Source organism: Perognathus longimembris, chromosome 11 (genome assembly GCF_023159225.1).
Source record: "Perognathus longimembris pacificus isolate PPM17 chromosome 11, ASM2315922v1, whole genome shotgun sequence".
Lineage (NCBI taxonomy): Eukaryota > Metazoa > Chordata > Mammalia > Rodentia > Heteromyidae > Perognathus > Perognathus longimembris.
This window is the reverse complement of record NC_063171.1, coordinates 22,211,741-22,236,167: the sequence shown is the minus strand read 5'-3', so window position 1 is coordinate 22,236,167 and position 24,427 is coordinate 22,211,741. Positions and strand designations below refer to the sequence as shown.

The 24,427-nt window shown below is 38.4% G+C and overlaps 1 protein-coding gene across 8 annotated transcripts in view; it reads left to right on the top strand.

The window, feature by feature from the left end:
- Positions 1-24,080, top strand: part of Tor1aip1 (torsin 1A interacting protein 1) — a 32,264-nt gene extending 8,184 nt beyond the window's left edge. For 2 of the 8 annotated variants that reach the window (XM_048357843.1, XM_048357839.1), the window contains 7 exons: positions 4,154-4,195; positions 5,451-5,537; positions 9,293-9,349; positions 13,178-13,219; positions 14,634-14,702; positions 19,197-19,253; positions 21,738-24,080. In XM_048357843.1, the coding sequence (XP_048213800.1) occupies positions 4,154-4,195; positions 5,451-5,537; positions 9,293-9,349; positions 13,178-13,219; positions 14,634-14,702; positions 19,197-19,253; positions 21,738-22,525 (1,142 nt within the window). In that variant the 3' untranslated portion in view covers positions 22,526-24,080. Of the gene's footprint in view, positions 1-4,153; positions 4,196-5,450; positions 5,553-9,292; positions 9,350-13,177; positions 13,220-14,633; positions 14,703-19,196; positions 19,254-21,737 lie in introns of all 8 variants that reach the window. The other 6 variants (XM_048357841.1, XM_048357838.1, XM_048357844.1 and 3 more) reach the window with 5 other exon arrangements.
- The last annotated feature ends 347 nt before the right edge of the window (positions 24,081-24,427 follow it).

Sequence of the window (24,427 nt, the reverse complement as noted above, 5' to 3'; positions counted from 1 at the left end):
AGCACAGTAAGCCAAGTTTATACTTTCTTGATTACTCTCTTCTCCTGGCAAAAAGCACATCCCATTAGTCTCTAGAAATAGGAAAGTATATAGTTGTACTTTAGTACTTGGGCCTTCAAACCTAGAGGTTTTTTAAGTTCTACAAGGCTGAGATGTTCCTACTTGGAGCTTTGTGTTTCCTTAACCATGTGTACCCCAGCAAAAGAATATAACTAGTAGATGGTCTCCACAAGAATCGATGATTTTATCTGTTCTTCAGTTATGGTAGGATACATCTAATCCTAGCACTCAGGAGGCTGAAACAGGAATATTGTGTTTCTTGTCAGCCTGGGTTACATAGCAAGATCACTTTAATGAAAAAAATCTAAAATAAAGACCAACAGTGGTTTATTAACTACTTGTTTATTACTTATTGAATCCAGAACCTTTATAATTTCTTATAACTTTTTTCATTCATGATAATTTTGTTCATATAGGACTTAAATTTTTCAAAGCTTTAGCAAGAGCATAAAAAAAAACATTTGCTTTTAAGAAACATCTCTTCAGTGTTCTAACCTGCTACATGTAGCAGCCATGTTTAAAATAAAGGAAGCTGAATAACAAAAGAGGAAATGAAACTAAAGCAGAAAGGCATAGATGTTTCTGAATCATCATCAGATTTTATTTAAACATCTATGCATTTTTTGCAGCTTAGGCCAAAAAGATAAAAAACAGGTTGAATATTTTTAAAACCTTGCATGAAATGTGATTATTAAGAATGAGTTAGTCTGGGGATGTGGCTTAGTGGTAGAGTGCTTGCCTCGCATACATGAAACACTGGGTTTGATTCCTCAGAACCACATAAGCAGAAAAAAGACATAAGTGACTCTGTGCTTAAGTGGTAGAGCACTAGCCTTGAGCACAGAGAGGCTCAGGGACAGAACCCAGGCCCTGAGTTCAAGCCCCAGGGCCGGCAAAAAACAACAACCCAAAAACCCAAAATCGAGTCTCAGACTCTTAAGTTTCCAAGTAATTGTACTTATCATGTATGGGAAATGATAGTTTAACAAAAAAAAAAACTTAAAAGTTTTATTCAGTGATCATAAAATCTATTCATTTGTTGGCCAAACATTGTTAACTACCTTCAGCATGTCAATGACTAGCCCGAAGGCTGGAGCCATAAAATACTATGAGATTAGGGGCTGGGAATATGGCCTAGTGGCAAGAGTGCTTGCCTCCTACACATGAAGCTCCCGGTTCAATTCCCCAGCACCACATATATGGAAAACGGCCAGAAGTGGCGCTGTGGCTCAGGTGGCAGAGTGCTAGCCTTGAGCAGGAAGAAGCCAGGGACAGTGCTCAGGCCCTGAGTCCAAGGCCCAGGACTGGCCAAAAAAAAAAAAGAATACTATGAGATTTTTTTTCTACTTCTTAGGAATACATTATCTAATGAAAAAGAAAAGCAAATTTCAACTCATTGTAATCCAGGCACTCAGGAGACAAAAGGAAGGAGGATTATGAGTTTGAGACTAGCATGGGCTACATATCAAGACCTTACCTCACAAAACCAACAAGTGGGACTGGGAATGTGGCTTAGCGGTAAAGTGCTTGCCTAGCATACATGAAGCCTTGGGCTCTATTCCTCAGTACCTCATAAACAGAAAAAAGCTGGAAGTAGGACTGTGGCTCAAGTGGTAGAGGCTAGCCTTGAGCAAAAGGAAGCCAGGGACAGTGCTCAGGCACTGAGTTCAAGCCCCAGGACTGATCAAAAACAAAAAACAAGGAAAAAAATCATTGTAGTTTTTTTTGTTTGTTTTTGCCTGTCCTGGGCCTTGAACTCATGGCCTTGGCCGCACTGTCCCTGAACTTCTTTTTTGCTCAAGGTTAGCACTCTTACCACTTGAACCACAATGACACATGTGGCTTTTTTTCTGTGTATGTGGTACTTGACAAGCACTACCACTAAGCCACATTCCAGTCCTCATTGTAATTTTATAAGTGATTTTTAAAAAACACTGGCACATATATATTGAACCTAAAGGAGAAGCACCCTAAACAGGGAAACCCAGTATGTTTTATAAGTTGGAAAACACATTTAAATTGAATTTTGAAACATGAGTAGTAGACAGGCAAAGTGAAGAGACTTTCAAATACTATAGCTTGTCTTACAAATCTTTTTTTTGGCCAGTCCTGGGGCTTGGACTCAGGGCCTGAGCACTGTCCCTGGCTTCCTTTTTGCTCAAGGCTAGCACTCTGCCACTTGAGCCACAGGGCCATTTCTGGCCAGTTTCTGTATATGTGGTGCTGGGGAATCGAACCCAGGGCCTCATGTATATGAGGCAGGCACTCTTGCCACTAGGCCATATCCCCAGCCCCTTACAAATCATTTTATCTTTAGAAGATAATGCAGTATGAGAAATTAAACTCCTTCATATTAAAGACAACACTTCCACACTAGCTGTGATTCTTTTGTTGGTGGTGGTGGGTGGTCATGGCTTGAACTTATTAGGGCGTGTGCTTTTTGGCTCAAGGCTAATGCTCTAACATTTTGAGCCTCAGCAACACTTCTGGTTTTCTGGTGGTTAATTGGAGATAAAAGTCTCATAGACTTTTCTGCCCTGGCTGGCTTCAAACTGTGAGCCTCAGATCTCAGCCTCCTGAGTAGCTAGATTACAGGCATAAGCCACCAGTAGCCAACTTTAGCTGTGATTCTTTATGAGAAGCGTCTTATGTTAATTTTTAGAGTTAAAGCTTGAGCTTAAAGGAAGACCTTTTTTTTTTTTTAATGTATATACAGGAGTGGGGCACCAGTGGTTTACACCTATACCCTTGAGCAAAAGAGCTCAAGGACAGCACATAGGCCCTGAGCTCTAGGACAGGTATCCAAAAAACAAAAAAAGGATGTGTTTTCTTCTTTAAGAAAAAAGTTGCCATTTAACAAAGCAAGTTATAAATACAAGATTTTTCAACAATCCAAGACACATATAGCTTATGTCATACCATAAATGCATCTAAGGAGGTCAGGGCTAGGGGAAGTTTTTAAAGGCAAAGAAGTCAAGTTCATTTGAACTGTTTTGAATAAACCTTATTGGTTACAGAGTTAATGCAAAAGTTAGTGATTACCAGCTTTCTATAGGGAGATACATTTATAGAATATGGTTAATTTGGGGATATTGTTCAGTTCTACGTATTTGCCTAGCATGCAGGAGTCCCTGAGTTCAACTCCTAGCACTACAAAAAGTAATAATAATCTGGAAATTTGGTGGTTTCAGAGACTTTGTAATAGTACTTACCATATTCTCACATGCATGAGATGAGAGTTCTTACTTCATGGCCTTTGTGTTCATTTTGTTTAGACTTCACATAAGTGACTCCATTTTTGTACTGATGATTTCCATACCTTTTCTTTTTTCTTTTTTTTTTGCCAGTCCTGGAGCTTGAACTCAGGGCCTGAGCACTGTCCCTGACTTCTTTTTGCTCAAGGCTAGCATTCTGCCAACTTGAGTCACAGCACCACTTCTGGCCTTTTCTATATATGTGGTGCTGAGGAATCAAACCTAGGGCTTCATGTATACAAGGCAAGCACTCTTGCCACTAGGCCATATTCCCACCCCCGTCTTTGTTTTTAAGATGAGTTTTTAATTTTATTCCAGACTTAGCATCTACTCACTTCAAAAAGAGTTTTTTATGTAGCCCATGTAAAACTACTGAATTTAAAGTTTGTTTCACTTATTTCTCTTAGTTCACATTCCCTGTTGCTTTGAAAAACTGATATAGATGGCCCTGTTGGAACTAAAAAGTTTTTTGTTTCACATTTATTCTTTGGAACACCAGTACTCTGAAGACCTGATTTGGCAGCTTATCTCCCTTTCAAATCTGGCATAGGAAAATGAAAAAAACATAAACCTTTAATATTGGGGTATTTGTCAGTGTAGACTTTAATGTTTTCTGTACACAAAAATTTTAGAGTTCAAACTAGACCTATGGCTGATGGAAAATGTATTTTATCCTAGTTTGTATCTAATATGTTTCTGAAGTGGCCAAAAAGATACAAAGATTCTTAATGGCTTGACAAAAGAAAAAAATTGGATTATACTTTTATGTTATCTTTCTAAAGAAGATGCTCTTATTTATTGCAAAGTTTTATCTTTTGGTTTATGCTTTTGTCTTTTAGAAGATACCAGTGTCCAACAGAAGGTCATTTTCTCTGAAGACGGTATTTTCTTTTTAACTACTATACAATATATTTTAAGTGTTTTTCTTTACATTAAAGCAGTTTTGATAAATATCTTTTTCTTCTGAAAAAAAGTCGTATATATCTTGTTACAGTAAATCAGGATAAAATTGAATTCAGTGAGCAGTGGGAGCCATTGTGTACATTTCAAACATCTTTTTATCTATTTGAGTAAATCTTTTTTTTTCAAATTTTTATTATCAAACTGATATACAGAGAGGTTACAGTTTCATACGTTAGGCATTGGATACATTTCTTGTACTGTTTGTTACCTTGTCCCTCAAACCCCCCTCCCTCCTCCCCCTTTCCCTTCCCCCCCGCCCCAGGTGTTCAGTTCACTTAAACCAAACAGTTTTGCAAGTATTGCTTTTGTAGTTGTTTGTCTTTTTTTTTACCCTGTGTCTCTCAATTAGCGGGCCTGGGGAAAGCAAGGTCAAAGGAGCCATATTTGAGTTAATCTTAAGCAAAACTAATACTTTTCATTTGTGTCATGTACTGGCCTTTAGTAATGGCATTAAAATAATTGCTTTTCCAAGTTCTCATAACTAATCTACATTTGTACAGACATAGAAGTTAATTTGTTTTGGTTGTTTTTTTTTTTTTTGGCCAGTCCTGGGACTTGGACTCAGGGCCTGAGCACTGTCCCTGGCTTCTTTTTGCTCAAGGCTAGCACTCTGCCACTTGAGTCACAGCGCCACTTCTGGCCATTTTCTATATATGTGGTGCTGGGGAATTGAACCCAGGGCCTCATGTATACGGGGCAAGCACTCTTGCCACTAGGCCATATCCCCAGCCCCAGAAGTTAATTTGTTTTTAAAACAATATAATCTGAGATTCAATACCTATATGAAAATATTTATGTTATATTACACATAGAAACACTTGTACACTGATTTTGTCTAAATTTAGTTACACAGTATATGTAGTTTATTACCCATAAAGGAAAGCTTCCCACTGTTGAATGCATTTTTCATTACTGACTCTATATTAAAACCTTGGAATATATTTTACATATAATTCTGAATATTTGTTTAGGAAGTAATTATGTGCTTTGGAGAGTACCAAATAAATGAACTTAATTATGGCACATTTGGAACTTTGTGATTCAAAATAGTAAGCATAATACATAGGAATTCTATATTAATAATTTGAGAGCCTTCATTTTAATGCTGGGTTATTTGTTTAATATGATCTTTTGAACATTAGAATAAAGAATTATCTTGATTACTTCCTTTAGGAGAAACTGAAGATGATGACCAAGACAGCTCTAACAGTGATGCCACTACTGCAGAGGTCAGATCCAGGGATTCAATTGAGTCTAGAGGTAATGTTGCTTTATGTACATATGACTCTTTTCACAGACCTATCTTTTTAGTTAAAATGTAAAGATATCCTTTGGATTTTCTTTTTTAAAAAGTTACCTTCAGGGGCTGGGAATATGGCCTAGTGATAGAGTGATTGCCTTGTATATATGAAGCCCTGGGTTCAATTTCTCAGCACCACATAATAGAAAAAGCCAGAAGGGGTGCTGTGGCTCAAGTAGTAGAGTGCTAGCCTTGAGCAAAAAGAAGCCAGGGACAATGCTCAGGCCCTGAGTTCAAGCTCCAGCCTGCCTGTAATCCTAGCTACTCAGGAGGCTGAAATCTGAGGATCACAGTTCAAAGTCATCCCAGACAAGAAAGTATGTGATATTCTAATCTCCAACTGACCCACCAGAAAACCAGAAGTGGAGCTGTGGCTCAAAGTAGTAGACAACCTTGAGCAGAAAATCTCAGGGACAGCGCCCAGGTCCTGAGTTCAAGCCCTACAAGTAAAAAAAAAAAAAAAATACCTTCAAAATTAAATTTTTTATATATACTTTTAATATTTATTAAAATTACTGCTTTTTGTGACATGATTATAGAGAGAATGCCATATAGCTAGGTAAATTACTTTAATCTGTTTAAGTACTTACGGAAAGTAGAGTCTTTTTATGCTTAGAAGAGTTGTTTTGAATTTATAGAGAACTGATCACATTGGCATGAGGACTCACAAGTGGCAGCAGTGTTAATTAGTTTTAGTACACTTAGATAATTTTCTCTGGATTGTTGAAATTGATAATTTTATATGTGAATTTATCTTTAAGCTTATTCAATTAAAACTGTCCACTGAATAGAGGCAAAAATACTAATTTAAGGCTTAGAATTCTACAGAGCCATGCAATATGACTTAAGTTTATAATCCTAGCTACTTGGGAGGCAGAGATCAGGAATGGAAGCTTGAGGACAGCTAGCTCTTCTCTCAACCAATGACTCATCATCCCAGCAAGGGGCAGTAGAATGGCTAAGTGCAGTGGCAACCACTAGTCCCAATCACCCAGGAAAGTATAATTAGGAGGGCAGCTATCCAGGCTGGCTTAGACATAAAGTAAGACTTTATCTCAAAAATAACCAATAAAAACAAAACAAAACAAAAAAACCTTATGGAGTGGCTCAAGTGATGGAACACCTACCTACCTAGTGCTCCAGAAAGATGTTCTGTCACTTGAGCTACATTTTCACTTTTTGATTTTATTATTTTTCAAATAGGGTCTTGCTCTCTGCCCAGGCCAGCTTGAGTTACTCTCCCTTCTATGTACTCTTTTTACATAATGGGGATGACAGGTATGTATTGAGATGGGGTCTCTCAAAACATTTTGTCTGAGCTAGCCATGAATAGTGATTCTCCCAATTTTTGCCTCCGGAGTAGCTAAGATTACAGGTATGAGCCACCATACTAGTTGGAGAGTTGGGTTTTGAAACTGAGTTCTCACTATACAGCCCAGTCTGGCCTAGATCTCACAGCCCTCATGCATCAGCCCACCCAGCTTCCATTCCTTCATGACAAAGAAATCTAAAAGGAGATAGGCAACACTTCAGCATAGTGGTTAATACCTCAACACAACCTCTAGAGCCAGAAACCTTCAACTTTCTTTCTCCATTTATGAGATGTATGCCCGCAGATAACTGCTCAACTTTTCCTCAGCCATCTAAGTTATTGTGAAGATTAATTTAATTCATGTATGCAGAACACTTAGTGCCTGGTACATGATAAACATTCAAATGAAGTGCTGTTACTAATTTTCATGCATATATACATAAAACTCTAAAACTTAGAGACCAAGTCATTCTTATGACCATTCACTGCTATTGCTACCTACCATATAGCTATGTGGAACTACATAAGGTTTAGGTCTTGAATTCTAGTAAGTACTAGTGACATATTGAAGCATACATCCCCAGATGCAGAAGAAAATTCTAGGTTGAAGAACCAAGTTTCGAAGCATATTAGGAAAAATCCTAGTCTTCCTAGGGTTTTTTTCTGGACCAGTCATTGCCCAAAAAATGTAAGAAAATCCATTGCTTGATGCAGGAAGAAGGTACTGCAATAAAGAAAATATTTTATTTAAAATGTCTACTTTTGTTTTATAATATACACAAGACTAATATATAGCTAATATATTGTTCTGTGTAGTACGTGTTATAATGTTAAAGTAGTAACTATCAGCAATTAGCCATCGCACTTTTATGTGTTTAGTGCTTGTTTGTAAATTAGCAATTTAACCACACTGAAACAAATGTAATTATGGTAATTATGAGTTCCACATTTATATGAAAAATTGCTTTTAAGAAGAGTAAGAAGTCTAAAATACATAAGGTATTTCCCACTTGCAAAATTATTACAGCAAATAGATGTTTTGGTTTTTTTTGGCCAGTCCTGGGCCTTGGACTCAGGGCCTGAGCACTGTCCCTGGCTTCTTTTTGCTCAAGGCTAGCACTCTGCCACTTGAGTCACAGCGCCACTTCTGGCCATTTTCTGTATATGTGGTGCTGGGGAATTGAACCCAGGGCCTCATGTATACGAGGCAAGCGTTCTTGCCACTAGGCCATATCCCCAGCCCCGCAAATAGATGTTGGTAATTTTAAGCCAGACACTGATGGCTCACATGTATAATCCTAACCACCCAGGAGGCTGAGATCCAAGAATGTAGTTCAAAGTCACCCCAGGCAGCAAGTACATGAGGCTGTTATCTCCCAAGTACTGACCCAAAAAAGGCTGGAAGTAAATCTGTGATTCAAGTAGTAGTGGAGTGCTTATGTTGAGCCCAAAGGCTCAGGGACAGTACCTAGGCTAAGTTCAAGCCCCAGGAGTAGCACAGAAATAAATGAAGGGAGGAAGGGAGAGGAGAGGAGAGGGGACGGGGGACGGAGGGAGGGATGGACAGATGGAGGGACGGACGGACGAACAGACAAAAGAACGAACTAGGCCAGGAGTTTGGCCTAGTGGTAGAGTGCTTGCCTAGCATACACAAAGCCCTGGGTTCAGTTCCTCGGTACCACATACACAGAAAAAGCTGGAAATGGCACTGTGTCTCAAGTGGTAGTGCTAGCCTTGAGCAAAAAGAAGCCCAAGGACAGTGGTCAGGCCCTGAGTTCAAGCCCCTGGACTGACAAATAAAGTAAGTAATTTTAAGAAGATCCATTATTGTAAACATGAAAGATTTTTTTCATCTCAAAGGTTTATTGAGCTGGGAATGTGGCTTACTGGTAGAGTGCTTTCCCTGGGTTCAGTTCCTCTGCTACATAAACAAAAAGCCAGAAATGGTACTATGGCTCAAGTAGTAGACCACTAGCTTTGAATGAAAGAAGCTCATGCTGTGTTATATATCTTGCCTTTTTTTTTCTTTACCTGTCAGTAAGGAAGCATAACTGGTGTTTTTTGTTGTTGTTGTTTGTGGCAGACCTCTGCTACCTGAGCCATACCTCTAGCCCTGCTTTTTGATGATGATTTGGAGATATTATTTCCCACACTTTCCTGCCCAGGCTGGCCTTCAATTTGATCCTTTGGATCTCAGCTTCCTTAGAAGCTGGAATTATAGACATGAGCCCCCAGTGCTCAACTCCATAATTAGCTAACTTTTTAGATACAGTATGATTCTTTAGAAACTTTTAAAAATTATTTACTTGAGTGTTGACCTCCCTGTGGTTTGTTACTCATTTTTTCCCTTGTAAAATAGGCACTTAAGTATGGCTTATAATCCCACCCCCCCTTTTTTTTTAGTTCAAACCACCAGATCATCTGATCAATATCCAGAATCATTTTGGAGGTTATCACAAAGTAAGTGTAAGTCTTCTTGTGGACATAGTACTGTTAATTATAATAAATGCTAAAAAAAATGAAATAAAACAAACCCTTACCTAATATTTAACTCATGATTTCAGTTCCTGAGTTATTCTTTGTGCCCAAACTTTTTTTTTTTTTTTTTTGTCGGTTGTAGGGCTTGAACTCAGGGCCTAGGCTCTGTCCCTGAGCTTTTTTGCTCAAGGCTAGCACTCTGCCACTTTGAGCTACAGCTCTACTTCCAGTTTTCAGGTGGTTATTTGGAGATAAGAATCTCACAGACTTTCCTACCTGGGTTGGCTCCAAACCATAATCTTCAGATCTCAGGTTCCTAAGTAGCTAGGATTATGGGTATAAGCCACCAATGCCCATCTCAAACTTAAATTTACTTATTTATTTATATGTTTGCCTGTCCTGAGGCTTGAACTCAGGGCCTGGGCACTGTCCTTGAGCTTCTTTTTGCCCAAGGCTAGCACTCAGCTACTTGTACCAAGCGTCACTTCCAGCTTTTTCTGTTTATGTGGTACTGAGGAATCCAACTCAGGGCTTCATGTATGCTAGGCAAGCCTTCTACAACTAAGCCACATTCCCAGCCCCAAAACTTAAATTTTAATTTAAAAAAAGAAACAAAACTTCTTTCTCTGGTTTGTTGAATGTCTGCTTGCAATATAAATGTTAATCACTTTAAATTTAATTGACTAATAGAGTAATTTGAAATTGATAGTGTTAAAAACGTTTGTGTTGTTGCGAAAATGAGACATGAAAGCAGTGGGAAATAATATACTAAAATGATAATAACAATGATTTGCTTAGGATGACAGAATCATTTGTGACATTTTGCTTTTGGCAGTGCTGACAATGGAACTCAGAAACTTGAAAATACTAAAGCAAGGGCTCAAGAACTGAGCTACACCCTAGTACAACTCTTTTTTTTGTTTTGTTTTTTGCCATTACTTGTATTTAAACTCAAGAGCCTCATGCTTATTAGGTATATGCTATCGTTTTCTGTAATTTACATGTTGTTTGCAGTTGATAACATGTTTCATAGGCTTAGTGAGCAAATTCTTTTTTTCATTTTTTATTTTTAAATCAAGCCCTAGAATTTGAGTTAGGAATAATCACCCTAGTGCCTTTGTGTGAAGGCTGGAGGTATGCCTTAGCAGCATCACACCAGCCCAGGAAACTCAAAGTCCAGAGTTCAAACCTCCTAGTACCACCAATACATATATAGTCCTTGTATTTAAAATACTTAAGAACTTGTTTTTCTTCCACATCCTTTTTAAAAGAGTGCCACACATGATGTCCAACACTTAGGAAGGTGAAGGAGAAGGATCTCAAACTTGGCTACATAGTGAAAACCTGTCTCAAAGTTAAAGCTAGGAACTGGTTGCTCACACCTGTAATCTTAGCTTCTCAGGAGGATCATGATTGAAAGCAGCCCAGGCAGGAAAGTCCAGGAGACACTTACCTCCAATAAACTATTCAAAAAAGGCCAGAAGTGGCATTGTGGCTCAAGTGGTAGAGCACTAGCCTTGAGCCAAAGAAGCTCAGGGACAGCACCCAGGCCCTGAGTTCAAGCCCCAGAACTGGCCAAAAAACTTTTTTTTTTTTAATTTAAAAATTACAGACTGGGGGAGGGGGAAGGGGGGAATGAGGGACGAGGTAACAAACAGTACAAGAAAAGTATCCAGTGCCTAACGTATGAAACTGTAACCTCTGTACATAAGTTTGATAATAAAAATTAAAAAAAATTACACACTTAATACTAAAGCCAAGACCTTTGGAAATCTATTAATAGAATTCCATTTTATATATTTAAAAAAATTTTAGTTTCTAGTTGGTTCTCTTAATAACTGTAGGTTGAAATATAACAAATGAGCAATAAGGCTGAATCATGTTTTAAAAAATTTGTGGAAAATTGCCCTATGAATTACATCTTTACCCTATTTTACTCCAATTTCTGACTGTTGGAAACTGAAATATATCTAACTGAGCAATGAAATGCCATTCAGATATGAAAAATGAGTTCTTTGTATACTGATATAGCAAATCAAAATATGCTTCCTTAAATTTAAGATACTATTTATTGTTTTTAATTATCAAGGAGAAAGAAAATCCATCCATTTAAATGATGTCATTTAACTATTAATTAGATATAGCCCTAGCCCAGCAATGAAGCTCATGCCAGTATTTCTAGCTACTCTAGAGACTGAGATCTGAATGATGGATAAGGTGATACTGAACAGAATGCCTTGTACAACTACTTAATGATACTTTTAAAAATAAAAATTAAAAAAATTTTAAAAAGACTTGGATATGAAGATCAAGATTTGCAGCTAGCCCAGGGAATGTAGTCCTTGGAGATTCTTATCTCCAATCAACTACCAAAACATCAGAAGCTGAGCTGTGGCTCCAGTGGTATAATGCTGTCCTTAAGCAAAAATGCAAAGGACCAGTGCTCGGGCCTTGAGTTCAAGCCCCAGAACTGGTGCATGCTCACATATACACTAACTACAGCTGTAAATCAGACTTAAAAAAGAAAATAAAGGGGCTGGGGATATGGCCTAGTGGCAAGAGTGCTCGCCTCGTATACATGAAGCCCTGGGTTCGATTCCCCAGCATCACATATACAGAAAATGGCCAGAAGTGGCGCTGTGGCTCAAGTGGCAGAGGGCTAGCCTTGAGCAAAAGGAAGCCAGGGACAGTGCTCAGCCCCTGAGTCCAAGGCCCAGGACTGGCCAAAAAAAAGAAAAAAGAAAAGAAAACTTAGTATTTTATGAAAGAATATATAAAAATGTATGTGTACTATTTTTCTCAAGTTTATTATGTAGTAAATCTAAAAGTGTTCATTTGTCTTATATACATGGTATTCTCATAGTCAATATTTTGTGCCTACTAGGTACTTAACAGATATTCCTGAATTAATTGTAATGTCATTTTTAAAAATTATCCCCTTGCATCATCTTAACAGTTATCCTTAAACACCACATCAGAACTTGAAGTAGCACTGTTTACCCATAGTTACTTTGCATATACCATATCATCCATTCTGTACTTTATATGATACAGTGGTTGTAGGCTGCCTGGATTTGTATCTCAGTCTACTCAGTACTTTCAGATAAGTAACTTGGAGAAAATTGTCAATATGTTTATTTTTACTTATAAAATAGGGAAAATAGTATCTACACCATTTAATTGAATATCCTTAGCCTGTTTTTGTTTTATTGTTACTCTTTATGGGACTTTTTGTTGTTTTCCATTTTTTGTTTTGTTTTGCTGAGGGCTCAAATTTAATGTCCACACATGCTAAGAAAGCAAGTACTCTACAGCTGAGTTACATCCTTTGTCCATAATGCTTTATGATCTCAATGCTGACTACTTGTCATTGTCTAATTTCTGGATAGTTTAAAGTTTATTAAAGGGGGAAAATATTAAATGCATTATGTATTTGTGGATGGTGAGAAAAAGGGTTGTTTTGTTTTGTTTTGTTTTTTTGTCGATCGTGGGGCTTGAACTCTGGGCCTGGTTGCTGCCCCTGAGTTCTTTAGCTCAAGGTTAGTGCTCTGCCACTTTGAGCCACAACACCACTTCTGGTTTTCTGGTGGTTAATTGGAGATAAGAGTCTCTTGGACTTTCCTGCCCAGTCTTTGAACCATAATCCTCCTATCTCAGCCTCCTGAGTAGCTAGCATTACAAGTGTGAGACATTGGCACCCAGCTGATTTGATCTGATTTCCAGTGTCCATGGGAAACAAGAAAAGTGTCTTTACAACATCTTTTTGTTTTCATTTCCAAGTGATCTGTAATGTCCTTTTTTCTGTTTCAGGTCAAGACTATACAGCTCTTGATAAACAACTTTCAGTGTTGAGTAAGTGGTTGGTAGTTTGCTCTCTATTCTTCTAACAAAACACTTGTAATATATTTTTAAGTGCTTTTTCTCCTGAACCTAGGTCTTGAAATCTGGTCCATGATGCTGTCCCTAACCTCCTATTGCTCAAGGCTAGCACACTTGAGCAACAGCACCACTTCTGACTTTTTCTGTGATTATTTGGAGATAAGAATGTCATGAACTTTCCTGAAAGGGCTGGAAACTGCCTGATCCTCATATCTCAGTCTTCTAAGTAGCTAGGATTACAGGTGTGAGCCACTGGTGCCCAGCTCTTTTCTTTTTTTTTTATTCTTTTTTTTTAATATGTCCCAATTTAACTTATTTATTTAAAAAATGTGATGTCAATATAACTTTCTACCACCTACTATTTACCGTCTTTCATAATCCCACCTAAAGTTAGACAACACTACTCAAAGTTGTTTTTAAAAATAGGTAAATAACTTACCTTTGTAAATAAGACCCCCGCTTGACCAATACATAGGATCTTTGAATTAATTCTGGCAAAAGAAGGGTAGACAGTGTTGAAAGGAAGCCAAGTAGTTCTCTACAATGAACATTGAAGGCAGGACAGAGGCAGAGCAGGTTTTCTGTAGGCCTAGGCACTGGAGAGGCGCAGCATCTAAATCCAGGGTTAGCTTTCAGCAAGACAGTAGACCTTTTTTATCATCAGCTACTAAGTGTAAGACATACCATAAATGGTATTAGAAGACATGGTCTCTTGGGTATAAAAGTGTGAAGTGGTGCTGGGAATATGGCCTAGTGGCAAGAGTGCTTGCCTCGTATACATGAAGCCCGGGGTTCAATTCCTCAGCACCACATATATAGAAAAAAGCCAGAAGTGGCACAATGGCTCAAGTGGTAGAGTGCTATCCTTGAGCAAAAAGAAGCCAGGGACAGTGCTCAGGCCCTGAGTTCAAGCCCCGGGACTGGTTAAAAAAAAATTTAAATTTGTTAGCTACCTGTTTTGTTACAGGAAAGGTGCATCTTTACTGATCTCACCCTGTGAAAAATGTCTCTTACTTGGGAAGCTACTACTTTCATTGATTTTTCTTCCTGCTTCCTTTTTACTTTCTGATAGATTTATTGTGTTACTCAGGACTGTGTGGTTGTGTTTTTGTTTTTGTTTTTGTTTTTTGCCAGTCCTGGAGCTTGGACTCAGGGCCTGAGCACTGTCCCTGGCTTCTTTTTTGCTCAAGGCTAGCACTCTGCCACTTGAGCCACAGCGCCACTTCTGGCCATTTTCTATATATGTGGTGCTGGGGAATCGAACCCAGGGCTTCATGTATATGAGTCAAGCACTCTTGCCACCAGGCCATGTTCCCAGCCCCACTCAAGACTGTGTGTATAGACTTTTCAAGAATATAAAATATTTTTGTATATGCATTTGTTTCAGGCTCGGGATATCAAAAAAACCCTCAGGAATGGGTGGAACAAACCATGCGAATGAGGACTAGGATACCAAGTAAGTAGTTAAATTGCTGCTACTGGCTGTGTTTTTCTTAATTATCTAGCATACCAAAATATTTAGTTCTTCAAACTACATTGTAGTTTCACTAATAAAGAACAGCTATGACTTCTGGTTTAGTCATTTCCATTTGCTTACACTAGCTAGCATCAAAGGACTGGTCATAGAGTATAGAAAGTGGTCTGAGAAAACCCAGGTCTAGGTCTAGGTTTGATAATCCTATAGCATTTCAATCAAAATTTGATGATGAAATTGAACTCTTGGCAATCTTCTAACTCCAGATTCTGTGTTCCTTTCTCCAGTCCTCGCTCTTCCACTTACTAAGGGAAAAAGCTTGGTGAACTTAATTAACTCTTGTAAACTTCAATTTTCTTAATTTTAGAAACAATAGTGCCTTTAGATTATATATGCTTACATAATTTTAAGGCCTAATTATCACAAATATTAATGCTTCTGTACCCTTAACAATATGTTCTTTAAAAATTAGTAACTATGGAGGATTCATGCCCTTTATTCTTGACTTGTATGGAGTGATTGTTGCATATTTTTCAGTCTGGAAAAGTTTGGTCTTTATCTTGGTGACTCAAATCTGTAATCCTAGCGACTAAGAGAGGCTGAGATCTGAGGATCACAGTTCAAAGCCAGCCCAGTCAGGAAAGTCTCTTAAGACTCTTATCTCCATTTGACTGCCAGAAAACCAGAAATGGAGTTGAGGCTCAAATGGTAGAGCACTAGCTTTGAGCAAAAGAGCTCAAGGACTTGCACCCAGGCCTTGAGTTCAAACTCCACAACTGACAAAAACAAAGATTTATTTCAATTGAATGTAGCAGCATATGCTTGCCATCCTAGCCTTCAGGGATAAGAAGCTGCTGATATACAAACATCATGAGTTCAGGGTCAGCCTGAGTAATATAGCAAGACCTTGTCTCAAAAATACTGCTTTCAGGGCTGGGGATATAGCCTAGCGGCAAGAGTGCCTGCCTCGGATACACGAGGCTCTAGGTTCGATTCCCCAGCACCACATATACAGAAAACGGCCAGAAGCGGCGCTGTGGCTCAAGTGGCAGAGTGCTAGCCTTGAGCGGGAAGAAGCCAGGGACAGTGCTCAGGCCCTGAGTCCAAGGCCCAGGACTGGCCAAAAAAAAAAAAAAATACTGCTTTCAGCATTTGTTATTGGCTGTATTAAGTTTAATAAGGGGGATAGAGTTTAGTTTTCAGTGCCTTTTGTGGGGAGGGTTGCTGGTTCGGGCTTGAACTTGGCCTGGGCATTATCCCTGAGCTTTTTTTCCTCTAAGCTAAGCATTCTGCCACTTGAGCCATAACTCCACTTCTAGCTCTTGGCTTCCCTGCCTCGGCTGGCTTTAAACTGAGATCTTCAGATTTCAATCTCCTGAATAGCTAGGATTATAGGCCAGGAGCCACCACCAGTGCCCTGCTCCTTTCAGTATCATGCCTCAGCAGTGTATATATTGTGCTAAGGATATGTTTGTGAACCATGAATTACTTATTATTTACAACACATAATTCATAGTGACTCATCAAGTTTCATTATAAAATAACACTTCATAGCATTTTCATTTTTATTTTGTCATTTGGTCTTTGCAGACATGTAATGTGATATGCAAGATAAACACTAACTGGGGGCTGGGAATATGGCCTAGTGGCAAGAGTGCTTGCCTCCTACACATGAAGCTCTCCATTCGATTCCCCAGCACCACATATATGGAAAACGGCCAGACGGGGCGCTGTGGCTCAGGTGGCAGAGTGCTAGCCTTGAGGGGGAAGAAGCCAGGGATGGTGCTCAGGCCCTGAGTCCAAGGCCCAGGACTGGCCAAAAAAAAAGAAAAGATAAACACTAACTGATAAGTTTAGAATTTTTTATTGTTTGCTTAGTGTTTGTTTAATAATGCAGTCACAACTTTGATGGCCTTAGAAGTTTCTAAATAATGAAGCTTCCTAAGTAAAATTAGTAATTGAACACCAATATGCCTCCTAGAATTAGTGTTGATGTCATTTTGTCTTATTTGGGGTTTTGTCTTATGACCAAAAAAAAAAAATGTAGCTATTTCTGTGTCTTGGTAGTGCTAATTTTATTCCTCCACTCTATTCCAATGTTGCTCAAATTAAAGTTGTTGATAGGAAGCTCTACAGGAAGATCAGTTATATATACAAAGGTTATAAAACTACAGACAAATGATAGATGGTGGCAATACCAGTAAATGTAGGTCATACCAAATGTGATAATTCAGTCTCTCTACCTCTTGAACCCTCACCTTTCTCTCCTCTCTCTTAGAGATTAAAAAACCAGCCTTGATAAGAAAGAGGGGAAAAAGAAAAGGGTTAGGGTAGTTTTTATTTTCTAAAGTAATGATGGAAGAGTCTTGATAGAGTTGTGACAAAAATACTTAAGAATTACTAACCACAAACCTAAAACATGCTTACTAGTGTATTACCAGAAATGATTAAATGTATTGGAATTGAAGAGGTGGTAGTACTTGACTTCCTTGCTTTGCTGGTACTCTACTACTTCAGCCACTCCTCCAGCACTGTTTTTGGTTTGTTTGTTGTTTTTTTTTATCAGTTGTGAAGTGTGAATTCAGGGCCTGGGTGCTGTCCCTAAGCTTTTTTGCTCAAGAATAGTGCTCTGCCACTTTGAGCCACTGCTCCACTTTGGTTTTCTGGTGGTTAATTAGAGATAAGAATCGCACAGACTTTCCTGCTTGGACAGAAAACTGTGAGGATAACAGACTAGGATTACAGGCATGAGCCACCAGTGTCCAGCTCCAGCCCTGCCTTTTTGATGGTTGTTTTAGATACAGTCTCACACATTTTTTTTTAGTCTAGGCTAGTTTTCTAGCTTGATCCTCAGATCTCAGCCCTTATGTAGTTAAGCTAGCACTCTACCACTTGAGCCACAGTGCCATTTCCAGTTTTCTGGGTTCAATTCCTTAGTACCACATAAACAGAAAAAGACGAAGTGGCACTGTGACTCAAGTGATAGAATACTAGCCTTGAGCAAAAGAAGCTCAGGGACAGTGCCCAGGTCCCCTTAAGTTCAAGACCCAGGACTGGAAAAAAAAAAAGATTTTCATATGCAAATATCTTACCCAGATAATTTAGTTATCCATATTCCACATTTTTTTTCCTTTCCCACCTCTCACCTCTTTACAGAATCTTCAGTCACGTTCAATGTATAGGCATTGTTCAGGTTTTACTAATTCCATTAAATAAGCTCCAAGGCTTTTCTCTCAGACTTCAGTATTAAATGTGTGCCTTGTCAGCTAAGGACATAGCCACCAAAATAGAAAGACAGCCAACGATATGGGAAAAGATATTTACCAGCACAGCAACAGACAAAGGCCTGATATCGGTCATCTACAGAGAACTCAAAAAACTAAGCCCCTCCAAGCCCAATAAACCTATTAGGAAATGGGCAAAGGAGCTAAAGAGAGACTTCACAAGAGAAGATATAAAAATGGCAAAGAAACACATGAGGAAATGCTCAACATCCCTGGTGGTAAAGGAAATGCAAATAAAAACAACCCTGAGATACCACCTCACCCCAGTTAGAATGGCCTATACTCTGAACTCAGGAAACAACAAATGCTGGAGGGGGTGCGGGGAAAGAGGAACCCTTCTCCATTGTTGGTGGGAGTGCAAATTAGTACAACCACTTTGGAGAACAGTATGGAGGTTTCTAAAAAGCTCAATATAGACCTACCCTATGACCCAGCCATACCACTCCTAGGCATCTATCCTAAACAGCAAACCCCAAGATATCAAAAAGACATTTGTACTTCCATGTTTATCGCGGCACAATTCACAATAGCCAAAATATGGAAACAACCCAGATGCCCCTCCACAGACGAATGGATCCAAATAATATGGTACTTATACACAATGGAATACTACATAGCGATTAGGAATGGTGAAATATTGTTATTCACAGGGAAATGGTCAGAACTCGAACAAATAATGTTGAGCGAGACAAGCCTAGAACACAGAAAACAAAGGGGCATGATCTCCCTGATATATGACTGTTAACAAAGGGAGATGGAGAGACAGTAGAGACCAAGTCTGTGAATACTGTATATGTTCTTGATACATTGTATATTGTATATATGTCTACCTGACCTAGAGAAGGGATAGAAAAACAGGACGTAAGATATCACAAGAAATGTACACACTGCCCTACTATGTAATTGTACCCTTTTTGCGCAACACCTTGTAAAAAAATTTGTGCTCAATTAATAAACAAATAAAAAAAATAAAATAAATGTGTGCCTTGTAATAGATTACTGAATGGTATGAATAACCATGAAAGAGATAGATCTTGTGTCTCAAGAACCTTCAGTAGAATGAACCTTTCTTCTGCTTGTAGCTGATCTGTGCTTTTTCTCCTAATAGAATTTATATTTTTTCTACATTAGTAATAAATGCTCAAATTATAGAACATAAGTTGATAATCTTTTAAAATTATTTCTATCTTAGATGATAGCATGCAGAAATTGGAGCCCAGAAACCAATCTTTACCAGCCTCCACCCAACGTAAGTTTTATCTGTTCAGTAAGTGAGTTTAAAATTAGACTGGGAGAGAGTGAGAGAAGGGGTTACATTCTACAAAAAGAAATGTACTCTTTACCTGACTTATGTAACTAACCCCTCTGTATATCACCTTTATTAAAACAAAACGGTTTTAAAACTGGTGGTCCATGATTGTTTTAAAGTATCATTTTAGAGCAGTGTGACTTAATGCTATTTGAAGAATTATTATGTTAAGTACTTCAGAAGAAATAGTATGAATTTTACTAGCAGTGGAATTTTTGTGCACAAACTACATGAAACAGCATCTAGTTTTCTATTTCCCTTTATTGTTCATAAGACCAAAATTAAAAATAACTAAAGCTGCTAATAACCATTAACTGAACCATACTGAATTAGAAGGACAGTTTAAGTAGGGCATCGTTACAGGGAACAGAGCTGACTCCATCGTGATTAGGGAAACATGGTAGGAAATGTTGCGGGGAGTAGAGCTGACCCCAAAATTCTGCTTCTGTAAATGCTTAACTTGTTTGTTGCTTGTTCTACCCCCTGCAACAATCTCCTACATCTGTGCCACGCCTGCTTGTTTGTTGCTTGCTCTACCCCTGCATCAAGCCCTTACATCTGTGCTATGCTTTTACCTTTATAAACCCCAATTTGAGGACTCCTGGGGGTCACGGTGTCAGCTTCTGAGTCTGCACCCTGTCCCTGGCCGGTCAGCCCACTTTTCACCATCGCATTTCAGCTCCCAAGTCTGTGCTGCGTCCCTGGCCGGTCAGTTCACTTTATGCTTCCCCAATAAATCCATCTTTTTGTGCCTGGGAATATGGCCTAGTGGCAAGAGTGCTTGCCTCATATACATGAAGCCCTGGGTTCGGTTCCTCAGCACCACATATATAAATAGGCCAGAAGAGGTGCTGTGGCTCAAGTGGTAGAGTGCTATCCTTGAGCAAAAAGAAGCCAGGGACAGTGCTCAGGCCCTGAGTCCAAGTGCCAGGACTGGCAGAATAAATAAATAATTCCATCTTTTTGCTTGAGACTGTCTCTGAGTGGTGGACTCTTGGGGGGACAGGGAATCCGCTCCCTCCAACCCCGTAACATTTCTAACCCCGTAACAGGCATAAGAGGATGGCTATGGGTTTTGAAATCCACAGACCTATATTTAATTAGAACAGTTACCTCATGTACCTTGCCTTAAGACAAGTTTCTTTTATTCCTATAGCCTATTTATCCTGAGTGAGTACTACAAAAATTATAGTGAGGGCTGGGAATGTGGCTTAGTGGTAGAGTACTTGCCTACCATTCATGAAACCCTGAGTTCAATTCCTCAGTACCACATACACAGAAAAAGCCTGAAGTGGTGCTGTTGCTCATATGGGAGCCTTGAGCAGAAGAAGCTCAGGGACAGTGCTCAGGCCCCGAGTTCAAGCCTCAGGACTGGCAAAAATAGTTATTCTCATATTTTTAGTCTTTGAACCCCTTTATACTAGTTAAGATTAAGTATTCCCAAAGAGCTTTTTTAAAAAATTAAATTTAGATCAGTTTTTTTTTTTTTTTTTTTTTTTTTTTTGGCCAGTCCTGGGGCTTGGACTCAGGGCCTGAGCACTGTCCCTGGCTTCTTCTTGCTCAAGGCTAGCACTCTGCCACTTGAGCCACAGCGCCACTTCTGGCCATTTTCTGTATATGTGGTGCTGGGGAATCGAACCCAGGGCCTCATGTATACGAGGCAAGCACTCTTGCCACTAGGCCACATCCCCAGCCCTTAGATCAGTTTTTAACTGGTATTTTAAAATATTAAAATCATTCATAGTTAAAGGTACATATGTACCTATAAGTATATATGTTTTGAAACATGTATATTAGAAGATTAAACATACCTATCTCAAGTATTTTATTATTTTCTTATAATAAAAACATTCTAAATTCTTTCCTCTATTTTTTTTTTTAACCAGTCCTGGGGCTTGGACTCAAGACCTGAGCACTGTCCCTGGCTTCTTTTTGCTCATGGTTAGCACTCTACCTCTTGAGCCACAGCATCACTGCCAGCTTTTTCTATATATGTAAGTGCTGAGGAATTGAACCCAGGGCTTCCTGCATGCTAGGCAAGCATTCTACTACCAAACCACATTCCCATCCATATTTTTTTAATATATAGTAAAAGGCATATAACATTATCACACCAAAACATTATTTAGGACATACCCTACTATGCACTACCACACCAGAACTTTCTACTTCTGTTTGTCTGGTACCTGTTGCTCAACCTTTCCCCACCCATTTTACCCTTATTCTCTCAAGCCTCTGGTAGTCTTTATTCTATGCTCAACTCTGAGATCATCAACAGTTTTAGATTCTGCATACAAGTGAGGTCATGTGACATTTGTCTTTCTGCACCTGGATCAATTCCATCTGTAATTGGAAATGACAAGTCACTCACCCTTGAATCTTAGAAAATGATATTTATCTGTCATTTCTTTCTTTTGTGAACAGAAGTGGCTGAACAACCCCAAAATGAATCTTTTGTGAAGAAATGGAAGTGGTGGCTACTTTGTGCAGTAGCTTTTCTTGCTTTGGGGATATTTCAGTTCATTCATACTCCTGAGGTAAAAACCACTGCTGCTCAAGAATTCCAGAACCAGATGAACCAACTTATGACTAAGTATCGAGGTCAAGATGAGAAGCTGTGGAAAAGAAGTGTAACGTTCCTGCAGAAACATCTTAACAGTTCCCATCCTCGGCCTCAGCCTGCAATCTTGCTTCTTACAGCTGCCCAAGATGCGGAAGAAGCACTTAAGTGTCTGAGTGAACAAATTGCTGATGCCTATTCTTCCTTCCATAGTGTTCGTGCCATACGAATTGATGGAACAAGCAAAGCTGCTCAGGACAGTGATGATGTCAAACTAGAAGTAGATCAGGAATTGAGCAATGGATTTACAAATGGCCAGAATGCAGCTGTAGTACACCGCTTTGAATCACTGCCTGCAGGCTCTGCTTTGATCTTCTACAAATATTGTGACCATGAAAATGCAGCCTTCAAAGATGTAGCCTTAGTCCTAACTGTCTTGCTAGAAGACAAGACACTTGGAACCAGCCTAGGCCTAAAGGAAATTGAAGAAAAAGTGAGAGATTTCCTCAAAGTCAAGTTCACCGATTCTAGCACACCCAGCTCCCACAATCATATGGACCTGGACAAATTGAATGGGCTGTGGAGCCGTATTTCTCACTTAGTTCTGCCTGTGCAACCTGAAAATGCCCTGAAAAGAGGTATCTGCTTATAAGGGAAAAAAAGGAGAGAAAATCATGTCTCAGGTTCTGGGAATTTTGTACACTTTCTAAACACAGACAGAATTCACAACTTTTTTTTTTAAGAACTAGTTTCTTTTTAAGAAACTAAATCATTTATTCAACTTAATTGTCTGTAATGAAAGAATTATTTCTCTGTTTCTATTAAGCAGTATGTTAAGGGTACTTAGGAGTGTATAAAGTATATACAATCCCATAGAGGATCTATTTTGATTCTGGGCTGAATCATTCTTGCTTTGGTGTAACCAGTGAAAAGTATTAAGCTCCTTTCTTATGAATCATCCCTGACTTTTAGATTTTTCATTGGTTAGTAGCTTTCTCATTGTAACCATAGGTTTTCCAATTATATTTTCTTTTATACCATTTAGGTGTTGTTATTGTGTTCAGTAGTCAGCTTCTGCCTATAGAACAAAAGTAATAAAAGATTATCTTGAGTGTATATTTAGATTTTTTTTCTTTGTTTTTGGAGATGGGAAGGAGGAAAAGAGAGATTGTGGAATGGGAAAGGAAATGGGAGAAAAGTGTCTTCAAGATAAACTGTTACAATACACATCTGAGTGATAAGTTAGTCCAAATATCTATTTGAACCTTTACTGTGGTGAATTCTGTAAGGATCTTTTTGTTTTCCTTTAAAAAAGTCTTCATCCTCCCAGAGGGTTTTAAAGCCTATCTGTGGTAAGGGTTAATATATTTCCTGATTTAACTCTTAAAATAAATTCAGTTTACTTTGGATATAACCTTAAGCTACTATTTTAAAGAAATACATTCTCATATTGATAAACCATTTTCTAGCTATCCTGAGCTAATTTTCTACTTGCCCACTTTTTACAATCTGTTTTGGTTTTTTGTTTGGGTTTTTGACACTCCATAACAAATATAAAGACTAACTATGCACATGACAAATTTCCTTTAGAGTGCCTCAAGCCAAAAAGATAGCAAACTTTACCACATACATAGTGTTTGTTGTATTTTTGTACTCGTGTAGTATTTTAGTTGTGATAAGCCTTCTTTCTGTCACCTGCTTTGGTTTGCTTTATTCTATGTAGCTCAGTGGTTGAACACTTCCTAGCATGTATAAGGCTCTTAAAATTCTGGATCCACTTTGTTTTTGTTTTAACTAGTGTTTATAGACATTTAAATGAAAATACCGTTTTAGAGTATTAGAGCCAGTCATTGGCTTCATAGGTTACCCTCTGAGGGTCTTAGAACTAGTGGTAGGACGTGATCTAATTTCTTACCACTGAAATTACCAATATTCATAAAGGTATGCCCATTATTGTGTTGTACTTATCAGAACTCAGATCATCTGAGTTATTTTATAGAGGATTGTAAAACAGTTGTTTTGAAGAAGCTTATTTTGTACATGCATATTATATGGAAAATGAAATGTTCTATTAAATGTTTCACTGACCTAAATAATTTTAAAGTAATATCTTATATCTTTCAAGAAAAATAATTTTAGCAATCGATGTGTAAATGACTTTAAAAGCTATTTTAGTAATTTAAATAAATTTAATTTTTGGTTTGTAATGATTTATAACCCTTTTTTTCCTTAAATTAGTTCAAGTGTTTCCTTCAGACTTGAACAGTGTTAATGTCTTTAGCTAGGAGAAATAGGTTAAAGAGTGGGAGCCATTTACAAGTGCACTAGTTAAAATTGTATATTCTTGGTTTTCTTTTCCTTTTTTCTTTCGTGCATTTTTATTGTGCATTATTATTATTATTATTTCTACCTTAACCTGATTGAAATACTTCCCATGGGGCTTCTGACAATCTCCAATATTAGTAATATCTTAAAAATAACCATCAAAAAGCAGGGCTGGAGCTGGACACTCATGGCTCACACCTATAATCTTAGCCTAGGGTTCTCACAGCTT